General features: G+C 36.0%; 1 protein-coding gene across 1 annotated transcript; it reads right to left on the bottom strand.

Annotated features, from left to right (window-relative positions):
- Nucleotides 1-1,631: 1,631 nt before the first annotated feature.
- Nucleotides 1,632-18,814, bottom strand: LOC120335281 (uncharacterized). The gene is made up of 10 exons (XM_039402765.2): nt 16,062-18,814; nt 15,391-15,521; nt 15,112-15,201; nt 14,315-14,542; nt 13,684-13,815; nt 10,124-10,231; nt 7,579-9,714; nt 5,591-5,732; nt 4,406-5,193; nt 1,632-2,968 (listed from the first exon to the last, which is right to left on the bottom strand). Exons 1-10 carry the CDS (start codon nt 16,120-16,122, stop codon nt 2,936-2,938), a joined length of 3,849 nt encoding a protein of 1,282 aa, XP_039258699.2. The 5' UTR covers nt 16,123-18,814; the 3' UTR covers nt 1,632-2,935.
- Between the last annotated feature and the right edge of the window lie 7,798 nt (nt 18,815-26,612).

The following is a 26,612-nucleotide window of genomic DNA, read 5'->3' as shown; positions in this document are numbered from 1 at the left end:
TTCATCATTTGAATTAGAGTATACTCATTTCGTGGTCACCTAGAGGCCTAGGGCTGCCAACCGTCCCGGAATGGCCGGGACAGTCCCGGAATGGACGTCTAGCGTCCCGTGTCCCGAGCTGGGATACGGTTGTCCCGGAATTTAACGACAATCAATGCGTTCTGAAATAGAAGGCCATTGTAAGCGTGTCGATTTCGTTCAAACTGGATTCGGATGTAATTCACGCAAACACATTTTTCAATAAAAACGATTACATCTGTATGGTTCATTCAAATAGGATTGAGTTGAAATTTGTGTTTTAGACATGTCGTCAACCGTGACCTCCTGATGGCATGAGATTATATACAGCAGTCACCTTAACTTGAGAGGATCAAAAACTTAATCCAGTGAGATTTGTTCAAAAATTTAGTTAATAAAGTTGCTGCATGTAACAATATTCCGTGTTTTTTGTTTTTAGTTTATAATGCACTGTTAGTGTGATGTCCTTGATGACCAGGATTTCATTATTCAGTCAGTTTTCAGGCTCGCACAGCCGTCTGTTTTAGGACGCCTTGCTGACAGCTCTTCTTAAAAGTTCTTCTCAAATCGGCAAAATTACAATAAAAATGTAAATACCAGAAAGACTAATTACTTGTGTTTTTGTTAAATAATTAAATCTACTTAGCAAAAATAGTACATTTCCCTGTTTTAGTTTTTTTTTGCATTTTTGCGTTAAAGTTAAAAGAGTCAACATTTCACAAGTTTCGTTGATTATCATAAAATTATTTACAGTTTGGAAAATAACGCTGCACGACGCGCAGCGCGCACTGTTGCTTTTGACGTGCTTCGTGTTTCACAAGCTTCAATTTTCAAATTCTAGACATTAAGGTGTCCCGGAATGGTTTAACACAAAGTTGGCAACCCTACCTAGAGCAGCAAAAACTATCAACTATTTCTAACGCCTAGCTAGAATGTTCATTCCATGTTTTCAAGTTGAATGTATACTTTGTTCACAATCTGCTGTTGTAATATTTCACATAGTTTGTAAATTTAGGACTCTGCTCAGCTCTAACATATTCATGTTCAGTAAAACAAACATTTGCTCAGTGTAATACTTTCCGAGAAGTAACGCTGGTTACCTACGTTAATGAGCCTATAATTTAATTATAATCAGACAAATGGCAACAAAAGACAGAAACGTTGATGCTGCTAAGTGCAATGAACATTACAAAGAACAAGCCGAGCACTCGAGCACTATTTTAATCTTTCCTATATCCAGTGTTCCATTCAGAAAATGTTTCCCATTTAGTGATGTCGAAAACGTATCAAGCGTGATGCAACACAAGTATATATATATATATATATATATAAGTTGGCTGCTTGGAATTTAAAATTCTGATCTGTGGAAAAAAATGTAATTCACCGGCCATCCGTTCGGTTTTTAACCTATGTGCGGCCCTTCAAGACCTGCAAATCTTAATTTTGGCCCGCGAGCGACAAAAGGTTGCCGACGCCTGCCGTTAAGTGTATATCAATCAATACATCAAATACACCAAGGGTAGTGATGAGATGCAGGGGTTTACCCTCACTCCACGGTAGGCAATGCTGTTTCTTCTAACACACATCACTTTGAATAAAATACCACATCTGAATATGTCATAGGGCTAATTTATTCAGCCAATACAATTATAGTGTCTTGAAAGAAAAATATTATTTTGCTTCAATACATGATGACAGAGGATTATATCTGCATTTGCTCGAATCACAATATATTATTACTAGAAATACACTGCTCTAGATAACGCAATATAAAAATTGATAACACTGATTAAAAGGAAAAAAATCAGTCATTTCAGCAAACTCATTCCATTGCACAAACTGATGAGGGATCAAAATATGGCGGCATGCAATCGTTGCAAGGCATACAATATATGGATCATCTGATATTCATTGAAAAAATCAAAAATTTAATGGACGTAAAAAGAAAAAGATTTGCATCAGGTTTTTTTGAAGGGTAATTTAATAAAATGCTATGCTCAGAAGCGGTCTTGAATTCTATAATTTGGGAAGGTGGAGAAGTTCCATCAATAAATATTCTCTTAGTAGGAAGAACACAAAAATCCATGCATACCAATTGTACATAATGAACTGCATACCCAAAACTAGCATAGTCATTCAATCATAATTCGGGAAGAAACATTGTATTCATATTAGCCATGTGAAGAAGATTTAAATTTTTAATTTATTCGAAATTATTAGAACATTGAAATTATTGTTTTAGCATGGAAAACAATTCAAAATTGGACAGAGTGGGTAATTTGAAATATCCCATTGATCTGGTTGAAAATTCACTGCAATATTTAGTCTTTTCACTTTGTTCTGAATAGTGTAGAATGAAAATTGAATCACTGATAAAAACCATTCAGTAAATGCGAAACGATTGATGATTTAGTATTAATATTGAAGGTAAAATGCATAATGAGATGGCAAATTACAGAAATGAAATATACATTATTATCTTTTTGGTATATGTTGAAATTTAAATAATATATTTCATATACTAAGGAGAAAAATTTCGTTTATTATGACAATGCGCACGCAAATAATGAATCGAAAATGTTTTATTTTCAACCCTGTATAACATGTCCCTATCGTATAAAGCTAGCAAATTGGGTCTTGCATAACACACCAAAATTGTACATGACTAACATGATACAAATGAATTTAGTTTAACACTAATTGAAGCCGGTAATAAACTGATATGTGTAAAATGCATATAGTGTAATCATGTTTGCCATACTAGCGAGCATTGGAAAAGCAGGAATATTCTGCACAAATTTTTGAAGGGAAAGTGATACATTCGCTTGCAGCTATTTATTGCACAAGAAGTAAAGTTTAATGTGGACGAAACATGTTCTTGACTGTACATATATTTGTTGAGACTTCTTATCCAAATTTATCCAAACAGAGAATCAGAGTTTGCTGATCCCTGGAAAAACAATACAAATGTGTTTTCCAAAGTTAAAATGCAATAGTATATCAAGATTTATAAATGTAATAAATTATGACTTTTTCCAGGGTACTTTTGTAGTGTGTGTACCAGGTTAGGGTTGGGCCAAAATTTTATTACAATTTTCCTTATTTTAGTTCTATTACGAGTTCGGTGACTGTCAAATGAATACATTCCCTGCCGATAGGTTTCTGTCCCTTTACACAACTTTATGTAAAGTAGGTGAACAGAATTAGTTACCTCAGTATTGGCACACACACTTCTGAAGCGCCTTTTTCATTACGTCAGGTTGGCCCCAAGAAACTGAATCCAGGTCATTTGGAACATATTCCATAGAGAACATAACTTTTGTATCAAGCATTCAAGATTACTGAAACTTTTGGGTACAATCATACACAAACAAAAATTCAAGGTTTTAATCCATCCATTTTCATAGAAGTAATTAATTTTAATATTTTATAGGTTCTATTTTTGGGGGTTTCCCTGTACAATACAACAGTTCTGTAGATTCAAATAAAAATTCATGACGGCATTCATGAAGTTATTGGCATTGAGTGTTATAAGTGGAAATCAACACATACTCCACTCAATAAACTTTCTAAGTTAACTCATTGTTGCAGAATGGAGATAATGTCAACTTTTAGGTTTTTCACGGAAGCAAAAGGAATATTAAAAAAAAAATCAGGAACAGTAAGGTAAAAAAATTGAAGATTTATTAGAAATTCTCCTACCATATGATAAATAAAAGTGGAAAATGAATTGGACAGAAGATCTGGAAATATTGGTAAACACTAAACATGCACTAGTTTAGTAAAATAAATCTAGTAAAGTCCAAATTGTGCCAACTAGGATTTATGTCCAATTCTACAAAAAAAGAGAGTGTCAATCGGAGTCGGGACAATTCATAACTGAGTAGCATTATTATCTAGATTCTCATGCAACTGGATTCCCTTGGACCAAGTGCAAAGATACCAGCGTGACTCAAAAGGACTAGGTTGAAAAGCAATAAAGATCCAATTGCCGAGATAAGATACATAGAATATCATGAATGAAAGATTATAAAATTTAGATTGTTCTTATCAGATCAATATTTATCAGAAACACCAAAATAAGCCAAAGACAAATATTAGTAAAAATTACGCAAGACTAACTCCCAATCCTTCATCAATGTCTTTGCAATAGTGGATCCGTATGCATATAATGCAAGAATCATGTAGCAGGAATAAATATGACCCTACCAATGATACTATGCAATTCAATGGTCCTGCTTTCGGTTGACCAAAATCAGACTTTCTCAGACAAGCATTTTACAACAAGATGTAAAAATCTTATGCTGCAGTCTTGCACATATTAGGTGACAGTCAGTATAAAGATGAGATTTCTGATTAGTATATTATGAATAGTTCAAAGACATACCTGGTTAAACTGGAAAGGTTGTGAAAATGCTGCATTCCCTTGAAAAGGATCAGAGCCTCCTGTAACTGCGGGATTGGCACCACCAAGGCCCATACCAAACGGATCGTTTGCTGGAGCAGCCTCTTGCTTTCTAGGTGCTGGAGTTGGATTGTTGTTGGTTGCATCATCCGATATTGGCAATCCTCCAACAGAGTTAAGAAAATAATTGTCGAAATCGGAAGACGGTTTTGGAGCTTCATTTGTTGCATTGATTGGTGGATTTGTTCTCGGTGGAGGTTGGGGAGGTTTGGCCATTTGAAAGTTCTTAAACATATCTTTCTTTGTGGCTGCTGCTCCGGAGCCACTTATTCCAGATACAAGACCAGCAAATGGATCGGGCTTTGAAGAGCTACCATCAGCGCCAGACTGTGCACCACTACTGTTGCTCATAGGCGCCAACATTCCGACTGCACCACTATCCACACCAGCATCACCAAATGGATTTTGCGCTGCTCCTCCTACAAGCGATGGTGGTACAGCTGGTCTCATAGCACCAGGACGCGGTGGAATTGCCGGACTGGGACCGGGTGGAAACATTCCCATAGCTGGTGTGACAGGTTGTTGATACCCTTGCATTTGCTGCTGTGGCATAAACTGCTGTTGACCATAATGCATTGGCATTTGTCCTGGTGGCGCCATCATGCCGGGCTGTGCCATCATGCCTGGCTGTCCCGGAGGAGCCATCATGCCTGGCTGTCCCGGAGGAGCCATCATGCCTGGCTGTCCTGGGAACATTCCCTGCTGCTGAGCTAAAATAAAAATATATGTTTAAGGAGGATGAAACAGGATTTTCATATTTATCCCGGGAAATGAAATGCTGTAATACGGCTTAATCGGTTACAAGTCCAAGTTAATTGTGGGAATGGGTAAACAAAAAACATGTATTTTTTTTCGAATGTATGGACTTGATGGTGGAGAAGTCTTTACCGACAATTGGCTATGTGAACAACCCCACAACGACAAGAAGGTCAGCAATCCTCTCACACATGATCATCCCCCACAAAATTTGAACTTGCGAACAGGGTAATTACGAGGTGAAATAGCATGTTCATAATGCTTAATAACAAGATGTGCAGCCACCAATGTTGCATAAAGTAGCCGGTTATTGTGTAAAATATATTAATTTCTTGTAAACGAATGTCATACCTCCACCAAAACTGGACAATATTTGCTCCTTCGTCAGTTTTGCTCCTGGCTGAGGTGCAGGCTGGGCAACAGGTGAAGCGATGTCAAACAATTCGTCAGCATACGATGTCGTCTGTTTAGGTTGTCCACCAGATCCATTACTCTAAATGAATAAATAAGTATATTTAAAATTAAAATAAAGCTAATCTCAAAAAAAAATCACCAAGAAAACTAGAACTGAAGAACATGCAATAAATCAAATGCACAAAACTAAAACATGAAATGGAAAAAAAGAGATTTTCATGAAATGAAAATCCAAATTAATGAAACTTCCACAAAAAAAATAAATGAAGTAATCCTAAATAAGAAAGCAAATGAATAAAACTCAGGATTTTTTATACAAGTTATGGTATAAAATAAAAAATGCTAAATATATAGAGCCCCCCATATTGGTAGAGTTAGTCTACGCATATAGAAATTTGCATTGCACCATAATAAAGCTACACCCAGATTAGATCACCAATGGTAGATTAAATAGAAAGCAATATCACCTATTTCGTGAATTGTGCAAAATATTGTGAAAATTATTTTTCAATGTGAAACTGTGCACTGTGAAAATCCTTCAATAAGGAAACAAAGCAAATGATTAGACAAACCAGAGTTTGAGAAAATAACCAGGACATATAGCCTACTCCTTCAACTCTATATTAAAATATTTTTGAGAATATCTCTGACAACGATTACATACCAGGTGGAAGAGTACCTATTCCTTTATAATATTTTCAAATGATAATTTTTAGAAATTGCAACATTCGCCCTTCTGTCTTGAAACCCTCAAACCCTGACCCCTCATCAACAATCCTTCAAGTAATATCTAAATTTCCTCCATAGCAGGATTGGAATTTGAAATGAATCCAAAATAAAAATAAAAGTTTTTCAACTGTTATTATTCTCCTAATTTAAAGATTTTAATACAACAGAGAGAAGGTTTGAAACAACAGCACAGATGTGAAAGTGTGTGATTACATGCAGTCATGCTCATTGAAAAATTACCCCTGAACTACATGTAAAAAAGCTGTCATAATCTTCTGGCTGACTGGAGTGGCCAGTTATGCAAGAGCTGCTAGAGGAGCTGATGGAACTGAAACTATCACCATTAGACACAGAAGAACATAATGAGTGAGGACGTCGATTATCATTTTGCTTCCGTCGATTACGATGCACAACAGGTGGTGGAGGTATAAGAGATATTGTGAGATGGTTGAGATTTTTAGAATTTTCAAGCTGAGAATTTGAAAAAGGTACGTATGACTAGTAAGCTGTGAGATATCACCAACGCATCACTGAGTGGCTGTTTATCTCGCTTTGAATTTCCAATTATATAATTATCGAAAAATTCAAATGTGAAAATTCTACTTTATTTCTTATTTTAATTCAGGTCTAACAAGATTCTAAGAGTTCAACCTTTTAGCAAGTTCCCATATCTCACATATGGTATCAAATCTGGCTAATATTACTTTACTACAAACTACTGATATGCAATAAATCAAGATATTATGTACTAAAAGTGGAGAATTACAAATTCAATCACCATTTTATACTAGAAACTACTGGACGGAAGTGAAATAAGAACAACACAAAAATTTATTTAAATCGACTATACCGGTAACAATTTGTTTTTTACTTCACCACCAAATGTTGCTGCAGACATAATGAGTTGCTTGAATTTTTGTAAGGTTAGCATTGATTTTAGTTAAAAGCGAAGTATTATAATAGTAAAGAACAAAATAACTTAATATTATATAAAATGCAGGAACATGATGCCAACAAGGTATTGACATAAAATGAAGGCATGTTTACATGAGTTAGGACAGTCACAGACTCACATGCAAGGAAAAACGCAGGCTCAAATTAACATATTACAACATTAGCATAAGCACAAGCACAAAAAGGAAGAAAGCAATTGTTAATTCAGGCATCATAACCAAATTTGTGGGTGCGATGATAACCTGCTGTTCTGAAAAGTCATCTTCATATTCTTCATTTGAAACCTCCTGACTAAGTTCTGATTGTGAACTAGATGAAGACGTAATATGTGGTCTCGTTCTCTCTGGTATTACAGGTGGGGATCGTGAAGGCACTTGTGGAGGTTGTGGAGGAAGGTAATCTGGTGAATCAACTTCTTCATCACTATTCTCATCAAAAATGATTTCCTCTTCAGAATCATCATCCAAGGATGGAAGGGGGCAGTGATTTGGCAATGGAGGAGGTGGCTCACTTGGGCATTCATCTGGGAGTGAAGTTAAAATAGGCGATGATTTTTTGGAAGGACGGGGCGGTAATCTCGGTGGCAGTGTAGGAGGTGTGTTTGAGGTAGTAATAATAGATATATTGTTGGCATTGTGTACTGGTGATTGTGTATTAATAGGAGTTGACATACCCGACGTCAATGAAGAAGAATCTGCTGACATTGTTGTTTTAATAGTGTAATCATCTATGTTAGAAATAAATTTATCTGTTCCAAGTGGGAAAGTTGGTTCATTTTCAATTTCTGAATCTGAATTACCTTCAATATTAGTATTAATATCAGAATCAAAAGTATTTGTGTCCATAATTTTTGTATTTTCTGATTGTATATTTTTGAAGACATCACTTTCAGAAAATACGGAAAACGGATCATCAAGAGGATCCTCTTTGGCACTAAATGGATCAATACCATCAAACGGTGAACCGTTTGTCACCGAAGCAAAGGGATCTTCAGAAAAATCAGGTACGGTAGAGTCTGTAAAATAATTATCGCTTGCATTTTCACTTGTAAATGCATTATTCTGAGGTGAAGTATCTTCCTCATTAGATTGTTTTTGTTCGGCTTGTTTTTCACTATTTTGAACCCAATCATTGTCATTAAAAACTGAAGAAGCAGATAAAGGTATTTTGGTTTCGCTTGATACTTGACCAGTGAAGGGATCAAAATCTTCTTCGGCCACTGAAACTGATATTTTATTTTTTTTTAAAACATCAAAATCAGCATCAAATGAAGCGACCCACTCAGGATCTGTGGTTTCAGTTTTATTCGAGTCTTGAGTATTGATTTCAGAGTCTGCAGATTTACTTCTAGTAACGATATCAGACACTTCAGACTTTGAAGAACTACGAGAGACATTAGAATGAGTTTTAAACATGGGTGGATTATGTGGGTTATTTTCTGCTTCTTCAACCCTACCAGAATGCTTCGCTCGGGGTCTGGTCCTGGGACAAATACTGCTTTGTACTATATATGAGGGACTGGTTGTTGTATTATCTCTGTTTCCCTCAGAACTTGTAGCATTAACTTGCTTTGATTTCATGAATGTAATTTGTGTGTCTATAGGTTTTGTTGAATCATCATTCAAACTTGTTCGACTCTTAGATAACCTTGTTGTAGTTACTTCGACATTATAGGTAGTCGATGGTACGACACAACTTCTAACAGAAGATACAGAACCTTGTCGTGCTAACCTGCCTAGAGGCGGGTGAGGTTTGACATTTTCTGAGATTCCCGCCGATGATGAATTTCGTGAATGTCCAGATCTTGGACTGATTTCTTTCTCTGTGTTTTTATCTTTTTTGCTCTTAGATTTAGACTTTTTGCTCCGAGAAAAGAAACTACGTTTCTTTGATTTCTTTTCAGAACCAGGTAAAGATTGCAACGATGAACTACTGTGCAATGTGTCTCTGGTAGGCTTAATTACTTGAGGACCATTTTCATCAACTATGTTTGACTTTTCTTTGACTTTTTTCTCTGCACTAGGTTCTTTAGGAACCTTGAATGTATTTTCTTTTTTGATTGATTCAGAAGAACCCTTGCTCGAAGCCATTGAAATTTTTGATTCAGATGCAGAATTAGTTCTTTTTAATTCTGATAAATCATCTGGAACTGAGAGCAATCTATTGGTATTTCCTGTACTGTGACTGCTTGCACGAGCCACAGTATGTCGTTGTTGATGCATAAATCCTTGCCATGATATAGCACTTCGAGAACTTCCAGATCTTTCAAACGGTTGTTGATTGAATGCTCTTTCACCTCCACCAGCGTGACCGTGATCCACCACGGTATTGCTAGCGCAACTAAAATCACTACTGAGACTTGAAATATCACTCAGATTCTGAGAAAATACATGTTATTATCAATCAAGATCAATTGTTGAATTTATTTTATTAAAAATAATTATCCATGATAAGATGAATAGAGTAGAAAAGTACATTCAGAAAAATAATCATGTAGTATTTCCCACACGAATGCATTGATTGCACTGTAGTATGAATGAAATTTTGGAAGTTCATTAAATTCCAGTTAATTGAACAACTAGGGAATTAAAAAATACTATAAAATTTAGAAGCTCTAACTAATGTAAAGTTATGGTATCATGTAAAAATCTTTAAGTTTCAGGACAAATAAAAATCGACTGCAGTGTAATTTATATCCTCTCAATTACTCGAATTAAAAAATACACATGGAAAAATTTAACGTCAAGTCACATCGAACAAATGAAATGAGATGTTTCTTAAACTCACCGCAATTCCAAACAAATCACTACTGCTTCCATCACCAAATCCAGGAGTATCAGGAGAAGTTGGGATATTTTCTGACCACGGCCCAATTGAATCAATATTATTGATGCCCTGAATAAAATTGTGTGATAGATTTTAGAAACATAGTCATATAAAATAAATTAATCAATAAAGAGTCTGGTCTGCAACCAAAAAATGGCCAAAACTAGGAGCTTGCAACTCCCACATGTTTTCCTTGACAGAAGAACTTGTTACATCCCGACACCAAATCACATATTTCCATTCAACTTTCATACTTGGAAACAGCAATATGCAGTGCGACCATACAAGCCGAAAACAAGGAAAACTTATTTTACCTAATAATCTAGGATAGTTTGTACAAAAGTTATGTTCTCTCTAAAACATGTTTCAAACGCCCAGGGTTTGCCTAAGTGTAGAATTACAGCAACGATTTAAATTATGGCAATCAAATTATATTATTCAATTAATTATTCTTTTCACTGCCGACTTAGACCAGAATATTCTGGACGTATTCCAACAATTCGCAAGCTTGATTCGTTGAAGAAAAAAACAGAACGTGAACTTTTATGATGGAGTTTTGCCATCTTGTCTAAAAGTGAAAACAATGCAACACCAATGCAACATCTAATGCAGTGATTCCCAAAGTGGGCGATATCGCCCCCCAGTGGGCGAAAACGATACAGAGGGGGGGCGAAAAAGTCTAAGGGGGCGATAGGGGGGCGATTTCGCGAAACCTGTTTTATGTTCGGCGCACTTAATTCTGTACTCTGTGTGCATTGGCAGGCTTGATCATGTGGGCGATATTCACACGCGAATGGATTTCTGGTCTCGTCTTCGCAGTAAGGTAAGGTAGTTTGCGTATCCCAGTGGTCGGCAAAATACGGCCGGAGTAAAATAATCTGGCCCTGGACGATTCACTGAATGGACCTTTCCCCGACCTTTGACTGCGGAAAATTCTTCCCATACTTTACCATTTTAAAAGTTTCGGGGCTTATTTTAAGAGTGGTTTCGCGAGTTGTTGCCTTTAAAATGGGGTATTTGTTTCAAACTATCATTCTAATACACACCATTCAACAATCTGTTTTTTAAAAGTACCGATAAAGAATTTTAGCCTAGTCTATCACAGCTATTTCTACACTAATTTTTGATTGCTGTATTTAAACTGAAACTCATGGAAAGGCAAAGTAATCATTGACTTATTTGATTTATATTTAAATTTCCGAAAAACAACTAAAAACTAACGAATTTAATTCAAAAATGCAAAAATGAGGTAGTGTTCACGACCACGCCTGAAAATCTGTCTGAGTGAGAGTGTCTGAGCGCCTGAGCGGATGCGAAAGGGGGCATTGTTCCCTTTTTTTGCATCTTGCTGATTGGCCAATGTCACGAAGTAAACAAGGAAGTCTATGCCCGGGGAAATATCCAAACGGCGGTTTTGACGATGAAAATTTTTCATTTATAATCTACGCTCGAGGAGTAAATTACATTTTTTTACGTAACAGAATTTATCGTGAGACACGTTTAGACTAAATTATACTATATCCTAACAATCTAGTGAACAGCCACTCGATTAACGAGCCTACAATGTAATTATAATTAGACAAATGAAAACACGCAGAAAAATTGATGCTGAGTGCAGGGGTTCAATAGCGCAGTAAATATTCGAATATATTGCGAAGCAATAAGAAAATAAAATTCATATTCTAATCGAGAGATTCATCACTGCTTAATTTTTGTAAGAATGTATCTTCTTAGAGAGAAAATATTTATCAAAATTTCACAAATCATGCGAAAATATTCACTTCGATGTTTGGAAGTACATATTTGTGCAAATCATTATTTTCGAAAATGAACATTACAAAGAACAAGCAAAGAAGTGGGTTTGGTGGTGCCCATTTAGAAAATGTTTCAACCTTGGCGTCATAAAGCTATCCAGCGTGATGCAACAACGAGACAGTGTCACATTATATATCATTGTAATATTTTTTTAATAAGATGACTGAGTTGAGTTCACGAATTGTCGCAGTTTTTGCGTGCTGTTCCGTTTTTAACTTCCAAAAAATATATGCGACCCGCAAAAGACTAGCAACCCTGAATTTTGTCCTGCGAGCGACATAAAACTTGCCGACCCCTGGGCCGTAGCCGATAGTCAGTCACGGCTTCTTCCACATCCGAGTCAATGAATCAAAAACAAATGGCTGGTTAATTGTGGAATGGTGATCGGACTGGAGGCCGTGATAGGATGAGGAATCAGGGATGAATTTTTCCGAAATATTTTGGTGCAGGTCATCAGGCTGTACGAATGAATGAGATGTACGAAAATCATTATTATAAGTTTGGGAAAATTAACTTTGTTTTTATTATTTTAATGTGAAATGGGGTGAATTTAGAAAGTGAAATGCTATAAGGCAAGAGTACAGGGCGGTTTTTGAGGTGGTAGAACCCTGGATTCTTTCATTTTCGATCTATTATATGGTGAAAAAGGGGTTTTCAGCCGTGCTACTATTGCTATTAAAACAACGAAATCACCTTTCCATCAGTAAACGGGGTAATTTTAGATATAATAAATAACTCGCTGAAGAACACCAAGCTCATCTATTTCAATAAAAAACACCATAAACTATTATTTGTCTTCTTATTTGGTCTGTAATATATTCGTTTCTGACTGTATATTTTTTTGTAGTGCAGGGGGGCGATGAAGTTGCATAAACTACTTTAGGGGGGCGATGGTCAAAAAAGTTTGGGAACCACTGATCTAATGTACATCATTACGTTAGGCAATACAAAGTCCCAATATCAGGTAAATTAAAGCTATGTTTTCAATTGATTGCATTGACCACAAACTGAACTATTCAACGCCACCTTGGTTGAACCTTGGTAAGATCTGGTAAGTCAATAATCACTTCATCAATCAATGTGCTGAGGAAAGTTCACATGAGAAATAAGCAGGCGTGTATACATTAATTACTGCAATACTTTGATTGATATGCAATGGATCTATATTGATATGCAAACCCATTAAACAATTACGTATTTTACAACCTGTATGGTTTTCTATATCTATAATTTTGGCGGCAACATATTATGTGTACAATGTATATGCATGCAGATTTTCATCAAAAATTGAAACTTTTATACAAGTTTGGCATATTAGGTCTGAATTTCCTTCACATGAAACTTTTTTAACATTATAAAAAATATGAGCAAGCGATGCATTGATATACCGGTATATCAAGTGTGTTTCCATAGGCCATATTAATGGAAACACTAGGGCCTGCAATATATGGCCAATGATATAACGCTTCCTAGTCCTCTTATCAGGGATTCGTGCTACGGTGTCCTAGTATTCAAGGTTCTCATGCAATGCAACTAAATTTTAAAATCACATTGCGGTTTCGTGTCCCAGTGGGCCCAACTGTGTCTTGTCTTAGTCTGACCAAGTATAACAATGCCTTGGAAACAAGCTTACAGGAAAACAATAGTGACATTGCCACTGTAAAAGTACACTGGTTGTTAAAAAATGGCTGATAAAATTATTTTACTTCTTGAATAGTTGATAGCTGTTGTTCCAAATCAAACAAATTTCCTTCACCGCCTTGTTGTTGCTGAACTGGAGCCTGATTCATTTGTTGTTGCTGAGGATTAGGCTTTGTTACTTGGTTCTCTTCGCCATTCTACAAAATGGAAAAAAAAATTATTTTGCAATTGTAACGAGTGAATGACAAAAATTGGACCATGTTAACAACAACCATGTATATATTTTAAAGAATATGTGTTTTACTATTGAATAATCTCATTTTCCTTGTTCAAATCTAACTTTCCAGAATCCTTATTAACATTAAGTGAACACAATCCCAAACAGCATTAAGTACTTGTGAAACGCTGTATTTGGCACAAAAGGAATGGTCTCTGTTATTCATTTTCAAAATCGGAATCTTACGAGTTGATGATCGTACACCAAAAATTCCTTACTGTACCTCTAATAGGAATTAAAAATTTGATTTGAAAATATCCCAATGCATTAAGGGCTTCTTTATTAAAAAGCAATTTATAAAATTATAATATCTGATTTTTTAGCTATGCATTCAGTTGAATGATGATCACCGTACATAAGTGTTTGATACAAAACAAAAAAATCGTTTATATATGCCAACAAACAAAAACATAACATACTGTTTGATGAGTTTTTGCATCTTCAATCTCCTTCTTCTTCATATCATAAACAACTTGAAACAAATCCCGCAAAGCAAGAACCAAAACTTCTGCTACTTTAGATGTTTTAATGCCAAAAAATTGATGCTTCCCTTCTCCGGCACCATAGACATAGCCGAAAGCTCTTCTATCAGTGAGATCTCGTGCAATGAATGAAATTCGATGAACTGGGTGGACGTGTTGAACTTCCTGTATTTATAAGCAACAAGCAATTAGGATTATCTCATTCATTGAGCGTCAAAAGCACTAGTAGCATGAACCAGAAAATTGCTTTTGCTTATAAAGCGACAATTGATTCAAGGAAAGTCACAGAATCAATACTTTATTGACATTTATGGTCAATGGGCACATCAAAGGGAAAACAGATTGAGAGAATTGTGTTCATTCAACAATGAAAATAGACTAAATTATACTATTATCAAACATCAAATACAATATAAAAATATAAAAATTTAAAATGCACTTTCACTTTACTGCTTCTAGGATCAGAATACAAATCTTGAATAGCTTCGTTACAAGCCACAATAAAAGAAATATCAACACATTTTTCACAACACAATTATGACTGCATCTCATACAAAATTATATACAGAGTGACACAAAAAAACACAACCCATAAATTTCAGTAATAAGGCACGCTTTGCACAAAACTTATGTTCTCTCTAAATTACGGTAGTTTATGTTCTAAACGACCTGGGTTCTGTTTTTATTTAGTCACCCTGTACAATGGATTAGTGAAAGTAGGCATGATAACTAACCCCTGTCGTGACATCAACGATTTTGATTCCTTCCAATGAAACATTGATGACGACTCTCTGTTTATGACGTCCAGAAGCTAAAACAGCAGCCTACATAAAAATAACCAAAAATATTCATGTGTGCATGCAAGTTTTTGAAAATTTGATTGAATATGCAAATGTATTACAATGATTTACATCATGATTTACATGCATGTATCAGATACGTAGGTCTTGACCTCAGTATACACTCCAGACATAGATACTTGGATATTGAGTCATATCTATTATAACACTCACTTTTAATTTTAAAATAGATTCTTGGCACATTTTATCACCCCTTGAATCAGGAACATCATCTATTCCAATGAGCTTAGCTCTGAAGTTTGTGCCGAGACCTCGAAACCTGACAGCCGGGTCTGGTGCAATTTCTGAAACATTGACAACAAATAACAGCATGACAGTTCGGAAACATACAATAACATGCCTTGATTAGCAAATTAAGCGTCAAATACATTAATAAACATATTTATCCAGAGATATGGTTGACACAAAGTAGACCAGTAAACAGAATGGTTAACACAAACTACGGTAAACAGAGGCAGGGGAGGCAAGAGGGGGACAGATAATTACATGGAGGTTGGAGCTTAACAATTGCTTGTGAATCACATGTAATTGGGGCGGCCTATTATGCAAGAGAAATATAGAAATTACTGGAAAATAACAATATTTTACAGGTTTAATCTACATTTGAACTCAGTTTAACACAAGGTTCAAAAAAGTGAAAATGACATTTCCTCATTAAAATGGGATTATTCTATCATTGATGCTTCATAAGTCTATGCTGACAGAAGAAAATGAATGACACAAAAAAGAATCAGACCCATTTTCTACGAAATTCCCCTTTATTGTCAATAATTGATTAAGCTGGAAGCATTACCAATGAATAAAACACTTCAAGTATTTTTAACCTTTTAGGGGTGGAGGAGATTCAATTGTTTCTACAGGTTTGGCGACACTGTCATCTTCCATATTTGCTTTTGTTTTAATTAGATTTCCTTTGGTTAAATTTTTATTGTGAAGTTGTATACTGTGCTGCAGCAGCAGCAGCTTAATGATTAATAAATAACTAGAAATACAAAACAAGTGTTGCAATAAAATAGAAGGTCACAAACATAACTAAACAAAGAAAATTTGCCACAAAGTGAAAAGGGAACAAATTTAAGCATAAAACGAAATGAACAAGACAAAAGCCATATGCAATTCTATATGAATAAATACAGGGAGTCTAAAAAGTTCCGCCCGATTTCATAGCATTACCAATTGCAAATTTGAATAAATTTGGTTGTATGATAAATGGGGACTACAACATTCAACATCTATAACATCCAATTAGAAACAGGTTGACTATAAATCTTTTTTGAAATTAAAAAAAAATAACATTTGATTATAAAGACTTTATAATCGGGCGAAACTTTTTGTACACCCTGTACATTGCACTCAATATACAAAAAACATGATTATTGTGCTGATACAGTAGGCAACTAGACTTTAAATCTCAGTCAAAATCAGTTAAAGATGACAAATATGAATCAAATATTTGATTAAAGTAGATTTTAGGAAGAATTTAGAACAGTTTTATTTGAAAAATTATCATTTTGAGCAATCGAGGTCGAAATATGGCCGAAAAGGCCACTATTTAATTCACAAGAATTGTAGAAAATAAAGAAAAACTAAACAAAACTAACTAGAAACTAAACAAAAAGTGCATCTCAACAGCCTGCAATTCCAAATATAAACGTTGAATATACTGTATAGTGTATATTGACTTTTATTCTACAATGATTCTGTGAATTATGGCTAACTCTAACGCTCATCTCTGTATACACTTAGTTTAATAGATGTTGCTAATTACTGAACTACCATAAGCAAAAACTGAATGAGTCTGGGCAAAATAGGGAAGCTAGACCAGTGTGAAATTAGCAATTTAGCCCCAAGTGGAATTAAAATAGTTGACATTAAGATTTTCGCAAAGCATATTTTTGTGACATGAAATCTAGTTGTGCTACGACTCTATGAGTCAGTGAGTAATCTCCCATCGGCATATACCAGGGGTGGGCAAACTACGGCTCGTGGGCCAAATCCGGCTCATTGGGTAATTCAATCTGGCCCGCCTGATGCTGCCACAACCAAACTGAAACCAAATTTTGATGTTTTACCTAAAAATAGCTCAAAGAATTAGTTGAAATTGCGATTAAATTTAGTTGAGACTTATTGTTTTCCACTTTTGATTTTGTAAACTGTAAATATTAACAGTTGGGGTTACGTGAAACTAACTACCTTTCCTTGCTCTATGCCTTTGCGCAAGTGGACCCGTATGCGTTTAACGCAATAATGCTACAGCAAGTACTACTGCACAATATTTGCAGTTCTATTTAATTCAAGAGTCTTGCTGCACACTTACACAAATATATTTCTGTGAAGTCAGACTTCTTCCAGTTGTAAAATGCTTGTCTGAAGAAATCTGACCTGGGTCAGACGAAACGTTACAGAAATGTTTGTGTTATTTAGGAATAATAACGACAGAAAATGAAAAATATTTGCGGAAAAGACTTATCACATATTACACGAAGTAGAAAACCCATCATTGAGGGATTAATTACTTGGGTTTTACCCCTGAGAAGGGGATTTTTTTGCGTAACAAAGAATCAGCATCTTAGTCCACACTGGACGAAAAACCCCACCGAAAGCATGAACCACGTACTCAAGAACATGATTGACTGGAAAACTACAAACATAGATCTTCAAATCATGCAGATAATTTCTCACACAAAAGCACAATAAAAAGATGCTGAGCGTGTGCTTAGGAGCAGGCAATTAATAACCATCTGGCAACAGAGTTCAGTCATTTTTTTATTGCCCCTACTAATTATTTTAAAAATCAGAAAAAAAAAAGTTTAAACGTACTAAAAAGATATTTTGCTTCCTCTCCATTTGATCAACCAAAATCCTTACCGGTACTTTCATCGAATGGAATGCTAATGATCGGATCAGGGTAAATTCATCTGGTGGTAAAAAGCTGTATCAAAGAAACAACCTCAATCCAACAATCTGAAGGAACCCGGACTGTAAAAGAAACTAAAAAAACACAAACTTAACTAAATTTCGTGTATTTTTAGTTGCTTATTCGGGTCTGGTATAGTTTAGTACCACATGTACTTCTAGTTGACCTGGCTCAACAATTTTTGCATATGTCAATCCTAACCCCCACCTGACTACGTCACCGAAAAATTACGTCATTTCGACGTCACAGTGGCGTAATAAGGCCCACCGAAGTATGCGGATGGTCGTCCAAAACGCGCAGACGATCACCCGAGCAGGCAATTTCTCTTGTTTTCTCGTCACAACGATCACGATAGGAGAGAGATTGCCGGCGTTAGCAAGTTCGTTATCGGCGGCGCAGATGTCATTTCGGGCGATCGTAATTATACTTTGGCAATCCCTATGACGTGATGGTGACATCGTAGTGACGTAATTTTTGGATTGCATAGTCAGGTGGGCATTAGGAATAACATATGCAAAATTCGTTATGCTACGCCCACTGGAAGTACCGGTACCGTACTCGTGGTACTAAACTATACTAGACCCGCTTATTCTACTCATTTGTTTAATTCCTCAGTTTTTTTTAAGTTGTATAATACAGTACCGGTACAGCAGTACGGCAGTCTATACCGCAAAACTACAATATCGATACCGGTAGTCTGGTAGTTGACTATTTCTGTATTTCAGTATTTAGTCGTTCACACTTTCTGTTAGTTACGGTACCGGAGTTTTTAATACTCATTTTTTATTTATGCATATTACAGTATTACCGTACTTATTTATTTTCATGAAAGCGCTTTTTTATCGTACTCTTTTATTTTGCAATCTTGTAAAAAATACAAAAACCTGCACTGCAAGAACGACAGCGAGCACGTACTACGAGGTTCCGATTTAAGTTTGTATGTCTGATCAAATACCGTACGGTACGGTACAGTCAGACAGTACCGGTACCGGTACGTACGACTGTACCAATACCAAATCCTATTCCAATGAAAAAATGACGATACCTGTACTGGTGCCAAAAATAAATCTGTGCACATTCATTTTCATACACTGTCAAGACTAGTACGGATATTTCATGTATTTAAGTATAAGTTAAGTATATATAGGTAATGAGATTAGGATAAGTCTACAACACTTTGGAGTGACTCAAAGGGACTATAGCCTAATGAGAATATATATCCGGTTGCAAGTCCGGATAGGGTTTACATGTTTATTTTGACTCCATAATAAGCATCAAAGACGATAAGATGATTGACAAAAACAAAACGAGATAGCCATCAGAGACCGGAGACTTATCGATCCAATGGCGTACACACACTCAACACATGCGCGCTACCGGTATCGCCCCAAAAATCTAGGTCATACACGTTTTCTCACTTTGCGAAAATCTCGATCGGCTCGGCGGTGTGGAGCATCGTGCTAAGCGTTTGGAATACGCTTGCCACCGTATCTCTGATTACCCTTCGTGCGTTCGCAGGTTCGAATCCCATGCGGGGATGATCATGTGCGAGAGGATTGCTGGACTCCTCGCCGCCGTAGGGTGGTTCACGTAACTGCTGGTCGGTTACGGCTTCCTCCACCATCGAATCCATGCTTCCTAAAACAAATAACTGGCTAACTGATCCCATACCCGACCTGGACCGGTAACCGGGCGAGAGGCCTTAGTTTGCCATGTGATTAAGCCGTCTTGTCGCCTTTCTTCTCCTCCGGGATAAATATTTAAATCCTTCCTCTTAGATCTCTTCATCGCTAATTAATTAATACCGAACTAATTATACGATATATTTCATCAAATCAATAGGCTTCTGGTCTGAGATATGATTAATGCACATGTAAAATTTGGAGCAGATTTAACCTCACTTTCGTGAGATATCGCGTGTATCTAACGGATAAACAAACAAACAGACAAATACCTATCAACATACATACCGATAGGTAATAAATAAAACGTACCGTACAGATTTTAGATTGGAAAATGTTGTCAAAAGAAGTGGTACGTGTTAGCTCTGCTATTTATCCCGGTGAGGAGGAAAAGGATAAGAGGGCTTAATCGTACCACAGCCTGTAGTTACTACGCTCGGAGGCGAGGAGTTCAGCAATCCTCTCGCACATAATTATCCCTACGGGATTCGAACATGCAAACCCAAGCAAAGTAATCAAAAGTACGGGGGCCACGCTTAGCACGATTCGCCACACCACCGAGAATATTTGAATCAGTTATTGAGGACATGGGCAATCCGCTGTTTGGAGAAATGTACAAATATATTGATATGATTTCATTTTAATCATATGGATAGCCGGGCTGTAGGCCGGTTACCAGTTTAAGTACGTTATGACGGTGTTGGAGGAAGCTATATACTAGGGGTTCCCAAACTTTATTAGCCGCGGGCCAAAATTAGAATCGGAAGGGTGTTCGCGGGCCGGAAGAGTGTAGCGCCCGAAAGTACGCGACAGTTTAGCTGGGGTTCTGTGGATTCGTTTTCATTTGACATTTTTTAAAACATGTTTGTTCGACTTATAATGGCGTTTAATGTCGTATTCCTTCAAAACTGGAATAGTTCGTTGGCAAAGAAGACAAATCGCTGGAGTCTGATTCTTTCCAATGTAGAAATACGAACACTGACATTTATCCAAGAAACGTCCGTTTTCAGCGTCTAGTTTTCGTTTGCCTTTTGATATCTCTAAGCCTACACTTAAGTTCGGCGGGCCATTTCAAATCGTTATGTGGGCCGGATTTGGCCCGCGGGCCGCGGTTTGGGAACTCCTGCTTTATACGATCTCGGAGGTTCTACCAGTTTCGGCGAAGCGTCCAATATATATAGAGAGAAGTGAGTTTATTGTTTCGTGGATCAGAAAACATTCATCACAACGACAATAGACGGGACGGAGAGATGCGACTTCAAAATCAACTCTCGGCATATTTACTTACAGGTATAAGGTTCTCAATTATCAGATGACTATAAAAAAAAAGTTGGAAAATACTAGTTGTATTTCAATAAGAAAGACGAATTCCAAATGAAGCATTAGACCTAATTTGCAATTGTAGGGTGAAGATCAGCATCGGAGGTCCAACCCCGTCGCAGTAATCCTTTCGCACATAAGTCACATACAGTATATCTGTCCTGCGAATCCATGCATGGTGATGAAAGGCGCGATGGCAACCGTGTTAATAACGCTTATCGCGATTGAAACAATGCCTTCTTCAGATGTTGAGCTGAATGCTAGAAACTCGTGATTGACACGAATATCGTATATATGGATTAGTTGAATCGCCACGCGACGACGAAAAGTCCGGCTGTCTGGCAGTGCCCTCGCAGGCACATAATCGCTGGGCGCTAGGGTCATTGGACCCAACGTAACTGAAAATCACAACAGATGGCAAATGTCAACCATTTTATCACATCAGAAATTGCTGTTTTAGCGGTTGAGCCAATTTCCCACACCTTTTGGTAAACTACCTTTTCGCGGATACTCAATACTCAAAGTCGTGACAACGCATTCTGGCGACGGCATTTGCCCATGGTTCATTTAAAGTCAAAAACCATTTCCGCAAACTGGCCAACCAATTGACAGGCAGTTGAAAACAAGTCATTCTACCAGCAAGCAACAATTGTCGAAACTAATTTCTTATTCTGAAGCTGGGAGGGATTTGGAATATATATATATTATTACAACACCCATTTGAATATCCCGCTACATATAGAGATATGGGGTCTCCATATCATGGAATTTGATTTTTAGGATAAATACATAAGTTGTGCACATTCTTTCGGTCAGTGACACAACAGCAGCATGTACAGATCCTTAACTACCTTGTACGTTTTAAAATGACATACACTCAGTTGTGCGCTAGTCATCATGCCTTGCGCATACGGAAAGATTTGGACTTCTTCGTCATTAGTTAAATAATTTCGCTTAATTTAAACTAATGTCGATGTTGTTAAGAATGTTGTTTCGATTTTGAAAAGTGAAAACAAATCTAACTTGGCTAATTATGAAAAGGGTAACTGAACTAAAAAAAAACTGACGTCTCATCCCAATAGTGTCCATAAATTGAAAATTGTATATTTATTTTTTACATCATCCTGCATATCTCACTCACATCATAACATCAACAAACCGAAATCAATTAAACTGCAAATGAAATCTAAAGAAAATACCCATTCCAAAACGATTCTTACCACACATCTACATTATATCCTACGATGCACAAACAAATCTATATATAAAATCAAGCCATTGCCTTAGTTTACCTGTGAATAATTTACACGACGAAAGGTATTACGTAATAAAATTATTTTTTTCTTCGCTATCAATCAGTCGATCGTTTAACTGTAATTCGCAATTTTTATATAGTTTCTGCTCATTGGTAATATGGATCACTTCTTTAAAATGGTACTCAACTTAACCAGCAACATACGAATGCAAATTAGAACCAAAGGCCAATGATATTTTAAAATTGCTTCAAATTATTGAATTTCCGTACAGCAGGTCAACAACAGACAATAGCTCGGAACAAAGGCCACAGAATGCGAGGACTAAGCGATGATTAGATAGACCATTTATTGACATAACGCCGTGTGTGACGGGCACCAATGCCTGCATGTTGTCGCGCGTTAAACATTGAAAGTCAAATAAGTAAATAAAACTCACTCCATCGCTGTTACAATTTTACCAATATGCGACAACGCGATATGCCATCTCAAACTATATATATATATATGATAAAATTTCAACTTTGCATTCAATATTGTTCAACCGAATGTAAAATGTGAATTAAATTAATACGCACTATCGTTCTCAAAATTTATACATGTACCACGCTATTAGTCGAAGGTTATTGTCTTCTCAGAAGACTTTTCTCTCAATTATCACACAATACTTTTGACGAAGTGGATAATCGTCCAAACTTTCTTCGTCGGTAAATAAAGTATAAAATACCAGAGTGCATTAACCTCATACCTTTGTGCTGGGAGACTGGAAAAACGTTTGGTCACAACAATTGATTTAGATTAATTATATATATTAAAGAACCGACAATTTGCTATCTCTTTGTGGCGATTACTCAACATATGCGTTCTTTGAGGAAATGTTTTCCACACACAATTATATCCAATTCTGTCTTTGGAAATAACGTCGGTTTGGTGCAAGATGGTATTGTAATATGACTCATGTTTATTTCACTGTTGTTTATATAATCTACTTAGGAACCGAAACAGCAGCGACTCGATTTGACATTTGACATTGCATCATTATCAAACGTTTATATGGCGAAACTTTATGTCGCATACACGCGTTACTGAAAGTTAGATTTTAAATTCGATTCGGAATATTTTATAATATATAATGTTTTTATTTGTTGAGGGGGCAAATTTTTGCACATGATCTAAAAAGTTGCGTAACTTTTCACTTTAATTCCTATTGAAATTTCTGGATCATTGGTGGCGTAAGAAAGATTATGGTTACTAAAAATTAGTCAACAAAGTCATAGATAGACATAATTAATATTGTTAAATAATAATAAGTTATAAAAATGAAACATAAGAACAACAATGTAGGAAACAAGTTACAATAAACGTCAATAATTGGCAAATGTTTTCTGTCGATGTCCGTAAAGATTCATACGCAGTAATGAACAAATCACCAAACCACAACGCAACGTCGACATAAGGTCGATTCGGGAACTGCATTTGACTTTTATTCATCAAATAATCAAGATCTCTTTTTTATATTCAAGCAATGAAAAGGCGCTTTTTACAGACCTAAATATTTTTGAAATTCGATACAAAAGTTCCTTCCCTAAAATTATTTAGTGGTATTCCAAGGAATACGGAATACCACTAAAACTTTCGAAAAACACAATGATCATTGAGTTATTCGAATTATAGCTAAATTCCAGAAATACAAATAAAAACTGACAAATAGAGCGCAAAACGCCGAAATGAAGCTAATGCCTAAATGTATCTATAATAATTGGGATTATCTACGCATACTTGGATAGAAAACGAGTAATTTTCTGTTTAAATGATATATATTAAGATTCTATCTTTTCTCCCGTCCTCCAAGGCTGCTGCTCGTCCTATGGGACTTAGCAAATATGCACGCTATTTGCACCCTGGTGGTGTGGTGGTGGCCTATAGGGCACAAGTGAATAATTTATTTCCATTCTAATTTTCTTTGTGTTAAATAGGCTAGTACTACAATATGTTTTGTATCTTTTAAAATCTGAAAACTTTGTATTCAAACACTAGATTTTGTTACACATTTTACATTTTTATTTTTACTTTCGTACATATTTAATTACCCTGCCACTACCATGGAACATAAATTAAAATACCCATGCATAAATTACCAAAAGTCAGTACGAACTAATCAAAAATCTTATTAACGCAATATATGTTCTTCTTGGATACATTTAAAATGTGCCAATATCTTTGGCCAACAATAGGAAAATCTATAATCTAAAGCTGATGAAATATCTTGGTGCTATTTCCTCTGTGAAAAAGATTGTATACCATTATCTTCTCTCTCTCTCTAATTCTGAAATATCTGAATTATTTTCTCTCCTTCATTCAGAAAAAGATGAGGCTCAGGCCCTTACTAAAATTAAGTAAAGAAAATGTTTCTTGAATTAAATTCTATTGATATTGACTTCAGCAGCATCCAAGATCCCAAATATCCTCTGTAAAATTTTTCGGTAAGTTCTCAGCCTTTTTGGTACAGTAAACAAACAAACCGAACAGACAAACTTTGGAACGAAACTGGGTTAGGCAAACTCAACAAAGTCGAACAAAAGCTATATAGAAAATAATAAAAACATAGAAGACAAGCACAAACCACAATATATTGAATGAATTTGCCTATCACAAAAAAAACAAAATCAAGGCAGTGTAGAAAACAATTGATAAAGTAATTGGTAAAAATGAAGTTAATTCATTTCCTACGATTTGACTCGAATGCAGTAATACAAAAATTGCAAATAAATTTAATGGACAGCTATAATAATATTGTCATTGTTCCTGTAACTTCTAGTTACTGTGATTAGGCGTACAGGTGAGCCATTCATCGCATCATTAAAATTATCATTACTTTTGTTCTAATATTGGTCTGGTACAAAAACACTAGTATCGGCAAATGCATGTACATACAGTGGTGGGATTCAGCCGGTTCGCACCGGTTCTATAGAACCGTCTCGCGAACTTTATGAGATCAGCGAACCGGTTAGCATTACTGAAATAAACACATGACTTTCTGTAACAGAACCGGCTGAAAAATACGACGTTTGTGATGGAACCTGCTGACAAAAAATTTGAATCCCACCACTGCATGTAGGCTATATGTTATGTAACCAGTGGTTCCCAACCTTTTATGGCTCGTGGCCCCCCTCCGGAGGCTTTTTGAACTCGTGGCCCCCGTGTTCATCATTTAAAAAAAAATTGACGTCTCAGATTGTATTATGTATTTACGACCTTTCATAGAATGCAAAAACAAACCACAGACAAGTAAGTCAAAGCTTTTTCGTAAACAATCATTGGGAAATCTTGCGCTTGTTGGGACTACGTCTGAAAAGGTTCCTTATATTAGGCACCGTCTTTGACTGCTTTGATATAGCCAGGCGATTGTCACTGTCAACCACAGGACGGTTTCTAGATTTTGCTTTGTTGGTAACAAGATCAGTAGAAAAAAAAAAGATTCGCACAGATAAGTTATGGCATATTGAACTAGCAATGAAGAAGTTTTCTTACTAAGTAGTGGGTAAGAATTCTAAAGGGATGACCAGAATCTCGAAAAGTCCTCTTTGCTTGATTTCAAAGCAAACTTGTTGGCATACAGGGGAAAGTGGGGAAGGTTGGGACACTTTTTTTGAGCCGTTAATTCTGCATATTCACTTAAGTTTGCGGGACTAATGCATAGAGGGGTAAGAAGCTCTGGCAACTTTGGTTGGGCAATTTGGCATTTAACTCCAAATATGATCAGCTTGGCGATTTCTTTTTAATAAAGTAAAGTTTTTTTTTTTCTGTTCACTCCTGTTTGGAAAATCGATAAATTTGGCAATGGCAACCATGGTAAAATTGTTAATATATATGGTGTGGCAAATAATTTTTATTATAATTTTTATTTTTTGTTAACTATGTAATTTATCTTGAGTTTTTCGTTTTTTCTTACTTTATAATATATCTGTAGTAGTCTGTGTGCAATCGCCTAATTATGGAGTCGAAATAAACCTAAACTTATGTCTGCGTGATTGTATACATATGTGTAGGTGTGTGTGCGTGCATGTTTCAAATAATTTAATAGGCCTACTTTTGGGTGAGCGAACACGTGTCACTTTATTTGACAACAACTTCCAATCTAAAATCTTAAACCGTACTTATTATTTGTTCGCTTTCTTGATTCTGAAATCTTTTTCATTTATT

The sequence above is a fragment of the Styela clava genome, chromosome 2, assembly GCF_964204865.1.
Source record: "Styela clava chromosome 2, kaStyClav1.hap1.2, whole genome shotgun sequence".
Lineage (NCBI taxonomy): Eukaryota > Metazoa > Chordata > Ascidiacea > Stolidobranchia > Styelidae > Styela > Styela clava.
Note: the sequence above shows the minus strand (reverse complement) of the source record. Positions and strands in the feature narration are given on the sequence as shown.

Coding starts and splice junctions, on each gene's coding strand:
- LOC120335281 (XM_039402765.2), bottom strand. CDS start 16,122: ATGGAAGATGACAGTGTCGCCAAACCTGTAGAAACAATTGAATCTCCT. Junction 10,232..13,683: donor AGCTATCAACTATTCAAGAA/GTAAAATAATTT, acceptor AATTTTATTCAG/GGCATCAATAATATTGATTC. Junction 2,969..4,405: donor AACCTTTCCAGTTTAACCAG/GTATGTCTTTGA, acceptor TTGTTTTTCCAG/GGATCAGCAAACTCTGATTC.